The 17,256-nt window shown below is 32.0% G+C and overlaps 1 protein-coding gene across 1 annotated transcript; it reads left to right on the top strand.

Annotated features, from left to right (window-relative positions):
- The first annotated feature begins 538 nt into the window (after nt 1–538).
- Nucleotides 539–16,959, top strand: LOC127859920 (uncharacterized). The gene is made up of 14 exons (XM_052397520.1): nt 539–628; nt 1,003–1,185; nt 1,410–1,543; nt 4,445–4,565; nt 4,839–4,973; nt 5,316–5,519; nt 7,251–7,352; nt 8,447–8,569; nt 11,493–11,606; nt 11,834–11,861; nt 12,015–12,049; nt 12,321–12,403; nt 13,058–13,327; nt 13,543–16,959. The coding sequence occupies exons 1-14, from the start codon at nt 574–576 to the stop codon at nt 13,567–13,569; spliced, it is 1,614 nt and encodes a 537-aa protein (XP_052253480.1). The 5' UTR covers nt 539–573; the 3' UTR covers nt 13,570–16,959.
- Nucleotides 16,960–17,256: the final 297 nt, after the last annotated feature.

The following is a 17,256-nucleotide window of genomic DNA, read 5'->3' as shown; positions in this document are numbered from 1 at the left end:
TATTTTTCCAACTAGCAGATACATGTGTATACGTATTTCCTGTTTTATATCCGAAACCATTTAACATCTTTCTTCTAAATATAATCTTTTTATCTTGTAAATGCTATGATTCACGTGTCAAAAGCATACTTCATTATAGATATGTGTTACATTCTTAATTAGTTTAATTTTAAACATGTTAAATTCACGAAGAATACTCATTAACGATTATTAACATGTATATTTTATTTCAATCGCGTCATTGAATTTATCTGTATAATTTAGTTTAAGTATATTTAGTTATACTTTAAGTAATAATTCAAATATCATTATATTCCGAAAGTATCACATACAGTTAAATGAAAATGTCAATGTCTTTAGGCTTGATCAAGCAATAAAAGAGTCAGTTAATATTCACACTTAAACTATTAAACGACTTGTTGTTTCCCCGTTTGAAATCGCTATGCTTAACAATGCTACTTAGAAAACCGGAAACGCTTGCTTTATTGTAATTCAAATAAAATATTTAATATTTTCTTCCTTGTTTAATAAATGAACATGTTAGTGTTCTTCACCAAACTGAGCAGTTATAACATGAGCTGGCAAGGACTTCTTGGAATTTTCCTACTGTTCAATCAGTCGATCAAATGTAAGTAATGAATATTTGATGAATTTTTTTTTAATAAGACTTACGATAAAATGCAATATTCAAATGAGGGATTCAAACAATAACCGTACATATCGGAACACAGATGTAATCACGTTTCGATGTTAGAGTAGCTGATTTGTTAGAAAGTAAATGAAACATTTATTTCAACATTATTGTGTCATACTCGGGAAATGCATCACAATTTTACTCCAGTTGAAAAAAGCCGGTTTTAAATTGTATTTGAAAACTTTTAATAGGAAGACATATTCACGAACAAATACATGCAAAACTATCTATATAACTATCATATTACAGGACAATAGTTTAACACTATGACTATTATGTGTACGCAGTATGATTTTTTTGGATTTCAGCTGAACAATTCACTCTAAGCAATGACTCAACCCGATGGCCTTTATCATCTTGCGATCTTGCGGAACCAAGGCTAGTGTACAAGAATACACAATTTGAGGTGGCTGAAGACATTGATGCTATATCAAACAATTCGGAGGCTTGGATAGGATTCATGTCAGTGAAAATTCCATATTTATTTCACGGTAAATATTTTAATTCGAATAAAATGAATAATTGCATTGTTTGTGTTTTCATGTTCACAATACGTGAATTATGGGTGGAAATGAATACTGTTAAATCAAGTAACGCTATTAATTGTATATATCTTATTTAAAATAACGTAAAATGTACGTTTCCGACAAACATATTAATAATATGATATATGCTAATATAAATATTCCATGTTCAACGTTATTATACATCGCAGGTTGTGCACAAGTGCAAAACACGGCGCAAAAAACGTACAGCGTCACAAGAATTGGCTTCTGCCAGACTCTGTGTGGACATAACAGTCCCTTTGGAATAAAGGCGCCCAATGGCTTAGATATCTTATACCCTGCAGTAAGTCTTTACTTGCATTGCTTAATTGAGACTTGTTACATATTGGTATATAATTCATTGGCCATAAGCACAAATTATGCCGGATAATTATTATAATTGCAATGTAATTTTTACAAAGTTAAATGTATTATATATAATAAATTGTACACGTTATGACGAAAACTCTAATGATAATGTATATCATTAGTAAAGAATCAATAAGCACATACAAATTCAATTTAATCTTCGGAAGACAGCAAACATAAAATATATGTGTATGTGATAGTGTTCAACCATCCGTTTGATTGTTATTTTGCTTATAAAGCATACGCATCTATAATAACATAAACTTATTTACGTCAACGTAAATGTATCAGTTAACACGTATACGTATCTGTTTTTTCTTTTCTCATTGGTGTTTACGCACACGCGTGTATACGTATACTTATAAATATGCAAACTATTTTATGCACAATATACTTATTAATGTACTTGTATGACGTTTTTTTTTCCAAAATGGTATATTTAAAATAGAATCTAGCGGCTTTACGAAATGATCTTTAAATACAAAATCTGATTTAATATTGTAGCATACATATAGGATATAAATTTCAGTACAATGCAATAAGTTTGTGAATAACAATTTGCATTACTATGACATAGTTCAAAAGTGTCTGAAATATGTTACACTTTCATATCTACTTCTATTTAAGAAATAATCCACGGGTAAACGTTGGTTATTGCGGTAATAACCAACGGTATGGAGTTCCGATGCGTAGGAATTAAACCACGAGGGCGTAGCCCGAGTGGTTTGATAACAAGCATCGGAACGACCCGTTTACCCGTGGATTATTTCGATTCTAACACGATTTCATTTATAAGTTATCCGCGATTTAAAGGTTATAAATGAGAACTATATTAACCGAACGTCCTCCACTTTTCCGCGAAAACGTGACGTCACCACAACAATTACAATCAAGTGACGTCGTCGTCATTCATAAAATGTGCGCGGACAATCAAAGTGACGTCATTTTAAACAACCGTTGGCATATCGGGGTAATAGCCAACAGTAGTTTTTCTTCTTTGTATATAGAAAACAAGTCACGTGCCGTGGTAGAATTTCTGATATACACTGTGGAGATTATTTTCATAATTAAATAAGTCAACTTTGCAATTTTGTAATAATTTAATAATCTTTTTTAAAATGATGTAAGGCCAGTCCAAATGGATGTGTTGGTCTACGGCTTGTTTCGAAAAAAGAGGCGAGCAAAATTTTTTGTTTCGAAACCAGGAAAATTCTCGAGCGAACGAATAATAAACAAAAATCACATTTCAATACAACAGTATTGCATTAACAAGAGATACAGGTTTTAACAGCCATGTTTCACATTCAAATAAATGCTTTTACAAATAAAATAATTTATGTACAAACAAGTAATAATATATCTATGAGTTACATACTTTCCAAATAAAAACTAACTAAAGTTAGGTATCAGACCTTAAACTTTTCAATGTAGAACAGAAGTCAAAAGCTAGTTTCACCTTCGTATATTTCCAAAGGTTACAGTTGATCAGGAGAAAATGTAATAAATGTTAATGGAGAACACTATCAAACTAATAAGGTGGTTACATTTTAATCTGCTATCTAAAGCAGTAAGTCATTAAAAATTAACAGTTGAGAGAGATACCTGCTGGCTAATATATTATGTATGAACTTCATGGCATTTAGCCTAGTGCCTAATCCCTAGCCTAGTGCATTACGTTTCCTTTCACGATAGCACTAGGCGGCATAGAACATAAAACGGACATTATCTATACAGATAAAAAAAATAACATATATATATATTCTCTAACTATACATATATATTCTATAACTAGTTTTAAACATCAAAACAGACTCTTAGTCAAATAAGGTACTTGTATATCGCCATTGTCAGTCTCCCATCTGTAAAATATCATGTTCAATATCTCAAAAACATACCAATATAAGGGCGGTAAAACATGCACCAAAACCATTAGACCAAGCAAACATGGGCCATCAGTTTAACTGTCTTAAATAATAACATGAAAAACAATCTACTTTGATCAAAATTTTTCCGTCAACCATGTATTTTGTACTTATAAAATATTGTCTCTGCGACACTTTTAGAACCAGACTTTGATGATTTTATGTTTATTGTTAGTTCACTTAAAAATTTGTTATAGGAAAAATTTGCCTACATATAGGGAAATACCGTCCATTTGCCCATTTAATGAAGAAAATGCATAAAAAATCTTACGTCATGTTTCCCGATGTTGTTTGAAATTGAACATTCTTCAACGGTATCTTCTGATAGTTGCATGTACGAACTTGAACAACGCATTCAAATAAGTCACAGAACGTAGCAGATGTGTTAATATTTATAAGGGTAGGCTGAAGCAACTTTTTTCCAATTGTATACAACGGTCACGACAGCAAACCATGTGCTGCTTACGCAGGAAGCCATTTTGTCTGGTCGTCTCGATCGATTTTTTGAGCGTCTGCAGTGATCGATTAAAAGGTTACGAATTGCTATATTTGACATTCGTATTCAGCGTCAAAATCGTTTTTTGCGAGATTGCGTGTTTCTTTTACACATGCGCTATGGTTACGGAAGGACTAGCGGTAAAAAAAATATTTTCGATTTTGAAAAAAATGGTCCGGCAAACCCGACGTCCAACAAATCAATTTGGTGTGGCCTAAAGCTTAATATCTGTTTTGTGTTTTGAATAAAGAATTTTGCCTTAATATACCTGTCAAATACAACAATATATTTCGCCATTCCATAATTATCAAAATATCTTTTATGTTAAGATTTCTTCTAAACGCATTTACACGTTACACTTTCACGCTGGCTGTATTCTATGTGCAATAAATATATCTTAATATGTTTTTATCTTCAGTGGCTTATGGGCTGTATTTGTTTCAATACATCTGTACCTGAAATCCCACTTGAACATTTCGACAACGACCAAAATAATCTTTGTGAAAAAGACTGGTATGCCATCTTTACTCAAATCAGTGGTGAGAACACAGACACTACACATAATAATACATTCAGAAATACTTATCGAGTTCAATATGTCATATATTTGAAAGTACAATTTGATGATACGGGCTAATTACATGCACAGGTTTTAATGTATGCTCGATAAAAATCGTTAAAAGTTTCTGATCTGCAAATGACTTATTTATGTATATATTTTTGTAACCTACAAATCAAAAGAAACATAATAAACATCACACTTATTGACTTCCTTACTTTTCGCTCCATATGCATCTGATTTGTATATACAGTAAACGATTCAAGGTTCATCAGTGGTACGTTAAACACTGGTGATTGCCTTACGTTTACGAACACGGGATTCCAATGGAACTCATGTACAAGAGAAAAAAATCTTAAAGTAATATGTAGCAACAAGCCTCCAGCAGGTATGTATAGTTGACTCAATTGCATATACACGTTAGTTTTTATTTCGAAATTACTCTTTCTTGTTTAAACAAAACGAAATGATACACACTATTAGCTAAAGAAGTGCACTGCGAAACAAGCTGTAATACAATAATTACTTTTTTTGTCAAACAGATTGCGTGAAACAAACAATACTATTTCATTATAATCCTTATCTAAACGGTGACTTAGCCGCTGGATAGTAAAAACACCGTTCAATTTGCGGATAATCGTCAAGCGATTAGCCAAAATGTTTTCGCTTACACAATTGTCAGTTTAACTAGTACGTAACTTCAATTGTCTACGTATTACTCTATTGTCAGATCCTTCAGCAAGAGCATCCATATCAGCGAAACATAGTAGCACTTGGAATCAAGGAAATTCAATGTGTTTAAAGGAACACGTGTATCCAGCTTCCATCTCAAGTATTCTCTTATCTGGGCTTAAAGCAGGTCAACGGCGGGAACATTGGACGGGGATACTTAAAGGAGCTACATTGCTTAATAAGGCAGGATTTTCCCGGTTCGGTACGTTGTAAATATAAAAGCAGAATCACAAGCCGGTTTTCGCAATGGATATTAAACCATTAACAATGTATTTACTGTTCAAATTATTGTTAAAAATATACGTGGAGACCTGATTGTAGGTTTTATGTTCTATACGTGGGCTTCCGAACACTTTTGATAGTTTGATTCTTCTCGTTAATTTCGCGCATGAAAATCCATGTATTCAAATATACGCGGATGTTTTCGGGTAAATGCTAATGACATTACGCAACACTTTAATTTAACATCGGCACTAGGTAAGGGGACCAGCATGATAATCTTTAATTTGTACATAAACGAGTCGTCTACCTTTCTCAAATCGAAAGGTCATATGGGGATTTTTATCACCGAAGACATTGCAGACATAATTTGCGATTTTTTTGCCGATTGCCGTGCGGGATACGTTGATACTGCGATCGAGCTAAAGTGACAATTGAACTCTATATCGGAATTTTGTGAACATACTGGTATGATAATTAATTGACAAAAGACGGAAATTATTGTTTATAGACACGGAGGTCCGCTTAGATCATACGAACATCGGGTCTATAAAAAAATCCGGTGAATGTCACAAAATGAAAACTCTGGAATATTTTAAAATTGTTTGATTCAACGGTCAATATGAATACGATATATGAAATGTAATTCGCAAACCTTCTAGAAAAAAATACAAATCGAGTATTTTAAATGTTTCCGTGGTGCAATATTTCTGTAAATGATAGCATGGTACGAGGAGAATATGGTAGATTACCGCTTTGTAAAGAACATCATGTCAAATGCGTTAATATTTGTGCAAATTGATAAGTATGACATATGATCGATATCCTAGAAATTGTTAAATTATGTTAAAGCGGCACGACGAAATCGGAAGAACTAATTGGGTAACATCTGTAACAATATTGTGTATCGTTATGGATTTGGTTTTGTTTGGATAATTGAAGTGATAGGAAATGTGAAAATATTCTTAATGCTATTTTAACAAAGATTGGGTTAATTGTAAGTAAAACACTGAACTGGCTTGAACCCCTAGAACATTCATCGGGAAATGATACATACAAACACATCAAATCTTTATTGAATCCATTTTTTTTATCAATGTACACTTTCACGTTTGAAAGTCAGTTGCTCTATTCCTTTGTTCAAATAATAAGATAGCCATTGAAGTTGTTCGACATTTAGGAAGTTTTAGAGAACTCCGATTATGAACATATTGGTCAGTCTATTTTAATAATATATGTACTGAAAATTGGTTTCATGAAATTATAAATGTCTACAATTTAACCAAAAAAAGGCAATTGTATATCTTTTCATGGTACAATTGTTAACAATATTTTTACAAAATTTTTGCAATCTTATGCAAATTTCTGATGAAATGAAACTTTAAAGCAAAGCCTTTTTTGTAGACAAATTATGAAAAAGAAAGATGAAGATCAAAATTTATGTTAAAATTTGCTGTTTTATAACTCACAATTTGTATTTTGTTACGTATATATTTTGTATTTTATGTCGTAGACCTTTATTTACAAATTAATTTTTGTCTTGTATTGTCTTGCTATAGAATTACCCCAAACGTAAACGTTTATATAATCGCAAAAATATACAAGCTGTACGTGTATGCATTTCAACATAAACCACAAACCACTGGTAATGATGCCTATTTTCAATAAAAATATTTGAAACGATTGGGATACAATCGATATCATTTCATTACAGGACCCACACAATATTCGGATGTGGAGTACGCTTTCTTACAAGGAAGTAATAAGAACATCAATTTTGCAAACACTGGAACAAAACAGGCCTTGTGTTGCAAAGGTAGCATTTCTTAATCAATTAGATTCATTCGATGGAACATATTCCACGACATACTTCCGAACATATAAGTGATGAAACATAAATGTTACGAAACATAAATAAAAAGAGTGTCAGTGTACTAATACGTCCGGTTAAAACCGCCCATTTTTTTTGAAACCACGTTAGTTTTAATGCTGGAATAAATGCACCCAGATTAATCATTTTTACAACTTCTTCATTATAATATTTTACAATTGTTAACAACTTTATTTTTCTATGCCCATCCCAAATAAAACTTCGAATAGTAGACTTTCTAGAATTAAAAATGTTATCGGTTGGTTTTTGGAATGATATGAACAAGTGATTGAATAAGGACACAATAAGTGTTTTAACAATTGCAATCTTTCCAAGTGGGGTTTAAATTCTTGTTCAGTTTTTCAGAATACTTTTCATTTTTACAGTTTTTTCATCATCTTTAATTCAATCATTTTTGAAAGGTCAACATGGACATTTATTCCCAGCATTTTTTAGCTGTGTTGCATCCAATTTAGTTTCCATTTTGTTATTATGGTGTGACAACTATAGTTTTGGTTGCCTATCGATACAGCATTTGTTTTATCAAAGTTTACATTAAGACCTGAAATAGAAGCAAAGTTCTGAATAACAGTAAGAGTTTCATTTAAGGAGTGTTAAGTACTATCTAATAAAATTGTAGTATCGTCTGCAAACCGGGAGAATTTGTGTTCAGTTCCATTAATGGTTGCACGTTTAATATTCTTGTTATCTCTCAATGCAAGCGATACAACTTGATGATAAAAATATAATAAAATATATGATAATGATGATGATGATGATTGCTACATTCGATATAATTGCTTCCGTAATCGTCCAAATGAAGAAAAAGTATTGCTTAGATATGTTTTGAAGATTTCGTCATTTTGCATTTAAATTAAAGACATAAACCAAGTGTATAATTAAATTGTTTATAACTAGAGCGGTTGGTTGCTTAATCTCTGAGATTTATTTTTGAGATGTAATTGTAAGCAAACTATGTTTAAGGCCTTTGTCTCTTGAAAAAAAAGCATAACTCTACAATTGTTTGTTCACCTTTTCAGCAACTGGTCACGACGTTATACGATACGGCGAAGAAGAGTCGTTGGTTCCAAACTACGATCCGACGACATCTAGCACACCCCTTACAACATCAGCGGGTACCTCAGAGTTTGTAACGTCAATGGGTATGTCGGAAACTAACGGTGGCGTTTATATAAACACAAGTGCATCGAATTCACCGTTCAATTTGAACAATTCAAATAGTTACCCTGAAAGTAAATAGCTCACTTTGTGTGGATTTAGGCACACATAACCAATCCCAAAAACTAACCCCTTATTACAATACAAAGTTCCATAATAAATTAGTCTATGCATGCAAAAAATGTTCCCATAACATAAAAACCAAAAGCAGTTAAATGTATTTTATATTTTGATTTTTGGGGTCACAAGTCCGATGATTTAATTGATGATTTAAATTATATGTCGTGTACACGTATAAAGCATAAAAATGATTTACATGTATAAAGTATGTCAATATTAAATGAAATAGTATACAGACTATGTCCTATAATGCAACATTACAAGCTTTCGTCAGCTCGTTAAGTGCTTTTGGTTAATTTTTAGTATAACGGGTAATGCGTCGTCCGTCAGTGCGTGTGAGCATGTGTGCGTCCTTTTATGTTTTCTTCAATCGAGTTCTTCTCCTAAACCGACAGATTTTAACCAACCTTTACAGAATAAATCCTCTGATGATCTTCTTTAATTTATTTTAATCGCTCTGGTCCGCTGCATATGAGGGACACCAAAGCTTAAATAATAGTGGGGAAATTAATAAGATATGTTTGGGTAAACTTAAACATTTGTTCAAATAATGTCCATGGGGTGGATAATTTTCATAACTCGCCAATAAGGTAAATGTAACTATAGTTATTGTCAAATATGAAGGACGTAGAAAATAACTGTCACAATTGCCTCTAAAACCGCAAGTATCACGGGTTAAGAAGTTTGTGTTCAACATCGTGTTGTGGCCTTCTACTATTTTTGATATCATGCTCTTTGGGTCAAAACTTACCACGCACAAGGGATCATCTGATTTATATAAACTTATGTAATGAATAACGTCACAATAGTTTTTCCCGAAATTCACAAATGCACGAGCCTTTATTTTATTCTCAAGAAACGTCAGATGGATGTCCCGTGTAAAGTTTGTTCATATTATTACACTTTTGCCACGTCCAAATGGTCACTTAATTCAAAGTAACTTATTAAGTAAAACCATATCTTAAACATATTTTCCTCTGAAACCGCAAGGGATAAGGTTACTATTTCATTTGTAATGTCGTCTTATTTTTAAATTAAACGAGTTTTAAAATTATTTCCCGTTTGGTGCAAAACTAACCACACCCAGAGGTATCCTTATTATTACTTGTGTAATTATTTACTTAAACAATACAAGGGTCAGGTTTAACTAAAAGTAATATTTTGTGAAAATTTTAAAGTGTTTCTGTTAAAAATGGATACGCCTAAGTAGTTACCTGATTTAAAAAAAGGACACAACTTTGATTATCTTCTTCTTTAAAGGATCAGGTGTAAAGCATTTGTTGAGCATGTTATAGTAATTATCTATTAAGTTTGTTGAAAGCATGCATTGGGGTAAAAACTTGCCAGACATCGCGGACAACATGTTTTTTACAAAAATGTTTGGTAAATAACTAAAAAAAAATTGTTATTCTCTGAAACCACGTGACGTATACCTATGGTATTTGGTATGCTACATAATACATAGTTCCTGTTCACAATTTGTTCAAACCATGGCTCAATGATCACAACTGGCAACGCGCTTTATATAGGCGTATATAGATCATAACCTTAAACATCTCGAAAGAGAAAGGGTTGCATTATTTTGATGTGTAACAAAGCCCTATTGTTACCTACGAAGATTGTTCTATACGTGTCCCTTGGGTCAAAACTGACTAGCCCCAGAGTCACATATTGTATGAAGATAAATGTATATTGTAATTAAAACAAATCGTCTCTTAAATAGGCTAACGTGTGTAGTATTTGACGTTTTACATCATACAGTGTCCCTCTAGTAAATGTTTAGCTCATTTGAGCACAAAGTGCTCTTGGGAAGCATTAAGGATATCGTGGTATTCGTCGTCCGTCAGTCCGTGCATGAAAGCTTGCGTGTGTCAGTGATTTGTTGTACTACGTTATCCTCCTGAACCGCTAATAGATTTGATAAAAACTTAATATAAATGATCCTTTTGATACTCTCTAAAACCAAATAGGACATGGGCTGTATTTGGTGTGTTTTACGGAATGGTTGTTCAATACAAAGTATGTTCATATACATTGCCCATGGATCAAAGATGGTCACACCTCATGTGCCTCATGATTAATATAAATATTATATTGGTAATAACATAAAATTTAAATTTCTCTAAAAGAGCCATAGGAATATGTTTATTAATATAGTAGTTTGCAACCAACTGTGCTCATACAATACGTATGGAGTCAAAATTGGCCCCACATTTGGCATAAATGTTTCTTAAAGATACAGTAAAAACTTAAAAAAATCTCATATAAAATCCGGCCCAGCTGGATATCTTAACTCTATGCATTGGTGTTTAAGAGATATGGAGATGAAAAGGTATGTTGCTTCAAAAGTCTATATTTAATTATTTTGCCCTGTAATTTGTCGATGATTGTAATAGATTTTTGTCCAATTTATATTGCAAATGAACCCAAACTTTACCATGTGATTCATCGGGCGTGGCCTGGTTTCAACCCACACGTTGTTGATAGAAAGCAGACATCATAATCCTTTGTTACTTTCTATCGAAAAAACGTTTCTGTCAACCAGAAATTCCAATTGAAACGTATATTATTAATATATGATGTATTCGTGGTTTTAACAATTAATTACATTTTTAAATTATCTGTAACATAATATATATATATATATATATATACACGCATGCCCAGTACAAGAGGAATCAACGGTTTGTCTTTCACAAAATGTCATTCGTTTTGCATTGAATAACATATAAATAAGAACGTTTTCGATATTGACATATTCACAACGTTGAACAATTTATGTAATAGCCAAAGTAGAGGACAATACATCGTCGGTTATTATAACGGTTGCATCAACTCTTGGCTCATGTCTGGTGGTACTTGTCGTGATCGTCACTTGTTTGTGCCTCAGGAGGAAACAAGGTTAGTAACATTTCATTTTGTGTATGCATATCTTTTACTAAAGATATGTTATAAAAACATGCCGCAAAAACATATGATTCCATCGGACCAACTACATCTATTGTATTGTACAAACATACATTTTTTAATACCATGAGTCCTTATAATTAATATATTTAATGATTTACAAAGCATGTATGTTATTTCGTTTGGTCTTGTAACGACACATGTTTTTACTCCAAATACAGGGAACAACACTCGAACTACGTTTCAACAGTAAGAATATGCGTATTATACGTTTCATAAATATTCCATTTGGTAACATTTAGACTTTGTATTAAATAAGTCCGGCAATACAACGGTTGAACTGAATTGAATTCAACATTATTAATATCAATGTGCGGATCATTACATATTGTTTATTTTTAGGAACGAACATGTACATCAATCGAATGTTCCGCAGGGTGAGTTATTTTACATAATTCAATATATACTGTATATGTTGTTGACCGTGACACAGGTGGCATGTCTTAAATAAAAAATGCATGCACGTCATATGTTCTCTTTGCAGTACTATGCAGTTTATTTTCCTACAAAATCGTAAAAAGAGCCAACTGTATTCAAACTATGTTTAAATAAATCAAACGCATTACACACATGTTACCCGTATGGCGTATTATAATCTTTTTAACGCATTTACAATCATTGTGATATATATGTACCTATTTATTGAAGGTCATGACGACAACATCGATAATAATGATGTCATCCCCGACGATATAACAGAGCGTGAGGCAACGCCGTACACCTCACTCCAGGTTTCTTGAGATGCTTATAGTTGGCTGGCTTTGATGTAACAATGTCACTATGCTACAAATACAGTTTATTTGAACTGCACATGTCCCAAATAACTGAAGATGATATTTGACTTAGACAGACAGAACTTGAAAAACAAGTTGATCTGATATTTCATTTATTAACAAATGTATTTTATAACTACAAAAATTGAACATGTTATGCCCGGTAACCGGATTTGACCCTAGTTCTGATAAATGCATTTGCTCGTTATTCAAAGCAGTGTTTCATCTAATCACGCTTCTGTATTAACGTTTATTTTGATCGCTGCTTAATACCGCAGTTGAATTAAGCATACTATTACAGCTAAAGCACGATTTAAAACAACGAGAAAATTAATTAATTTTAAACTTACAAACAAACATGTGTAACTTAGTTTGAGATCTGTATAATTTGTAACTGGTTTTAAGCCTCAGCTGATTAAATTGCTGTGGCAAAGGCGTCGTACCAAGTTGTAATTAATTTATGTCTTGTATTTTGTTTTTGTTCGTGTTCTGTGTTTTTCAGGCAAATGGTAATTTGCCATGAATAAACGCCTAGTAGGAGAACAAAATGCTGCCTCTAGTGGCGCCTCTAGCGTTTTAAGATTTCGATAATTCCTTTGCATTAATCCACAGATGACAGAAAAGCATCTGTACACTGCCTTGGTGGGACCCAGCTTCATGTCAACAGAAGCGTCTCATGTAATTGGTCGAATAGCCGATAGGGACGTTCACGTTGAGACACAGTTTGAAATGTCCGAACAACAAGAGAACAATTACGACGAATCTGAAAATGACGATCCAGGGAACACAAACTACGATGATGTCGAAGTGTCGGAAAAAGACATACCCGGGCAGACAAACACCGAATCCGAGGCCACAACGTCGTATGCGTTTGTTAATAAGGTACACATTTAATCAATTATTCCAAACAGGCATAACTTGTTTTTGATTGAAGCTTAAACTATGTAGGGATAATATTTTGAAATGCACAGCACCAAATTAAACATATATTTGAAAATATCAAAATATATAAGGCAATTTGATTCTAAACAATATTGTTAAACTCGTTCAGAAAGTTTGTAACTACAATTTAATTTCCTCGGACGTGTTTATTGTAGAGTGCGGGAAACCAGCAGCTCAGATAGCTCAGTTGTTGTATCGTCACTGTTGGGTACCGGCGTTAAGAAAATAGAAACCGCATCGAAATAGTCAATTGCTTTATCTCATTTAATAATAATCTTATTACTACATTTTGTGAACGCTTTGGCGATGCGCATACAGTTTATTTAAGACTTTGTGTTTAAATTTGTATTATTTGCGACTTCTTTCTACCAGTAAAATGGCATATTTATTTTTAAATTATAATCAATAATATTTAATCAATCTTGTTAACATAATTAAATAATACATCGAAACTTTTTTTTGATTAAGCATATGTTTTATCTTTATTTTTTCCGAATGTTTATGTAGAACAGAATGACGCGTTTAATATATATATAACCGGTTAAAACTCCAATGCTTTGCATTAACCATTCTAAGGCGGTGACCCCAGCTTTATTATTCTATGTGTGTATGCTATTTCGTATTGTGCTGTTTCGTACTGTTCTTGCAATCGGTCACTCGCCTTAAATAAAGGACCAACTTATTGTTTATAATAAGAATGCAATACTGCACCAGCATCTGGAGTTTCACTTCTTTAAATTTCATCGCATGCAACGATCTAATATTTTGATTTCAAGTAGGATACACTACTAATATGTACGCCTGAAATGGTATAATAATAACCACATTACATGTTTTCATTGCTGGTCCGGTATCAACCTAACGTTTTGTTTTCGTGGTAGGTTAGAACGAGCTACGCTTAGTAAGATCAAACTTACCAGGATGTAATCCAGCGCAGCTCATTCTCCATCACGGTGACTCATCCTCTTAAGATTCATTGTAATGTTCCTCCTTAAACATGATAATAAAGTAAATAATAAATAAAAAGTCAGAATCAGGCATTATACGTAATTATTCATTCCCTTGAACCTGTACACCCTCAAAGTGTAAGTGTTTTTACTAAAATATGTACTTCATCAATATATGTGATATATAACATGTATAGATCATTATTAGTCGATCATATAATGTATGTGCTTTGTAAATATTCAACATGTATCTATGTTATCATACTTATTTTTGTATTGCATTGTAATTGCAATGTTCCTCCTTAAACATGATAATAAAACATATATATGAAGCATGCATTATAGGTAAATGTTATATTATTTATTAACTTTACCATGTTATCTTAAATATTGACTTCATCTATATATGTGATATCTAACATGTATAAATCAGTATTAGCCAGTCGTAAAATGTATGTGTTTATTGAAAGCATTGGTAAATATTGCATTTTTTCTTCAAAAAAGATCTATCTGTCTCTCATGGTGTCGACAAATAAGTTCAGACTTAGTTCATATTATGATTACGTTCATTTGAAGATTAAACTAAATCATGAATTGCCTAAACGAGGGGAAATGGCAGGTTTTCTACGTGCATATAAACCTCGGCATGCATGTACGCTTATTTTAAATTACAATTAAGTTGGAAATTTAAAACTATTTTACTAATTTTTTGTTTTCTTAAATTGCTTGGACGACTTTGATTTCAAGTATTCAGCACCGTTTATATTTTAACCAAAAAGCATTTTGACAGAATAATAGGTAAGAATTTTGATAAGTTTTAACATATAATTAATTATCATAATTGAGACAAATCGCCAACCTTTTTTTTAATTGAAGTTCCATTAGATTAGTAAGTCATCCAGATTGTTTGTATTTACTTGTATGGTACATTAAAATCCAAGATTTCGTTTATTTTGTAATTGTTAATTTGTTAAATACTTTCACGTTTTCTCCTGCAATTGCTAATTTAATTGTTTACTATTAATTTTGAAAGTGTTAACATTAAACCTTAAAAACCTTAAAAAACGATTTGAATACTTTCCATATTAGTAATCCACAGATTTCAACAATGAAATTATGTTTTTATGACAACGAGCGGAATGACACAGCAATAGCACAATATATAGAAAATTGGTGCATTGGTTTTATTTTTGTTTTATTATTTTTTTTATTTGTTTTATTGTCACATCTGAATATAATTGTACAGGTATTATTGGTTTATCCACTGATTAGTTAACCAAAACGATTTGATTTGTTGTCTAATATATAAAGACACAAGTTTTGTGTATGTGTTAATATCATGCTTAACGTTGTCCAGATTATGCAAACTGTAATTTGCAAAACTGTTCTATGTTAGTCTCTATAACACTTAATTTATCTCATTTCTGGCTAATTGCACTGTCTGAAAGCCAGTAGTTTCATCAACAAATGTTAACATTTGCATTAACATGTATAAAATAAGAAGTTTGACAAACATGGGCTTTTATTTAATTTCGAATACGGTTGTTTGATCTGTATTGCATTTTGGAATGTTTGAAGGCTTACTAATCATTTTTGAAGTTGTGGTACTACTAAGACAATATGTGAAGAATAGTTACCCATATCAGCAAATTACGCCTTAACTCTCTAAAATGCAAGCCCGTCGTCACAGTAACACTTTGAACTATTTTTTGGCACCACAAGTAGCAAACTATAAAAATTAACAATATCACATGACTTTATATTATGTAATCAACACCATATGCATTTTAACTACCAACATATGTATAGTATTACCCAGTTTTCTGTCGTTTCATAATTTAATAAACGTATTTCTGCGAATATGACTATTAAATTTGAGGGATAACACTATACAAAACTTCATTTTTTAGATACTTTAGTTTTTAAGTGTTTGCTTATGTCGTTCATTTCAAAGTACTTTTTAGCGCTTTATTTTTTATAATTAAAGTAATCATATTTCAATTATTTCAATTTTTGAAATATATATATATTTATATATATATGAAAATAAAAAGAATACATCTTTAATTCAAAAATATATGAAGAACATATTTTGTTGTAAACTATAGGGCGTAGTAAACAGGACACGTGTTATGCTTATCATTGTGTAATTGTTCAGTGTGGTATAAACGTCCATTAGCTGAACAAAGGCTATATCTAATATCTTAGTTATATATCAACAAGAACTGTTTAGCGAGATATGTGAATACCATACTGTATTAAATGTGTTTACAGGCATTCGTACAACCTGTCTTTTATTGTCTTTTTGTTTATCTTACTTTATTTGTTAATAAGTTTGGGCTTACAAAAAAGTGTTTCCAAACTATTGTTTCAAAAAGCACATTTTAAATGGTCCTTTATCAATGAATATTTTGTTAATTCTTCTGACAAATATGTGAGTACCATGCTCTTGTTTCTGCCCCTATACCGGAAAGGTAATAATATAGATTATTATTTTAGACTATTTCGCAATACATGTGTGTGTAACATCACACGATCAAATGACTTACTTTGTTTAGTTCGATTCCCTACTACCGACAATTTTATTATTGTGTGTGATTCCTGAAGAACAACAACTCTATTTGGCTTGATTCCTAAAGAACAAGAATGGTTTGATTCACGAAGAACAGCATTTCTATTTGGTTTGATTTCTTATGGAGTTTGGTCTTCAGTATACTGATTCGTAATCACACGTTTTTATCTACACTAAGATGTATTCAACAAAGAATTGTATTTTTTTAAATGTCATGTTTTAACACTACAAACAGTGTTTGCATACATGGACGTGCACTAAAATGCATTTAATTGCTCTGTAATGTAGTTTTTACTTGAACCTCCGAATACGTATAGAGAACAGAGAACATAGAACCGTCTCTGACTATA

This window comes from Dreissena polymorpha, chromosome 15, assembly GCF_020536995.1.
Source record: "Dreissena polymorpha isolate Duluth1 chromosome 15, UMN_Dpol_1.0, whole genome shotgun sequence".
NCBI classification, from domain to species: domain Eukaryota; kingdom Metazoa; phylum Mollusca; class Bivalvia; order Myida; family Dreissenidae; genus Dreissena; species Dreissena polymorpha.
This window is presented reverse-complemented; position numbering and strand designations above follow the sequence as displayed.

Bases quoted from the DNA above. Each gene is read 5' to 3' on its own strand.
- LOC127859920 (XM_052397520.1), top strand. From the start codon at position 574: ATGAGCTGGCAAGGACTTCTTGGAATTTTCCTACTGTTCAATCAGTCG. The intron at 1,544-4,444 runs GTAAGTCTTTAC...TTTTATCTTCAG, and splicing joins TAGATATCTTATACCCTGCA to TGGCTTATGGGCTGTATTTG. The intron at 7,353-8,446 runs GTAGCATTTCTT...TCACCTTTTCAG, and splicing joins ACAGGCCTTGTGTTGCAAAG to CAACTGGTCACGACGTTATA.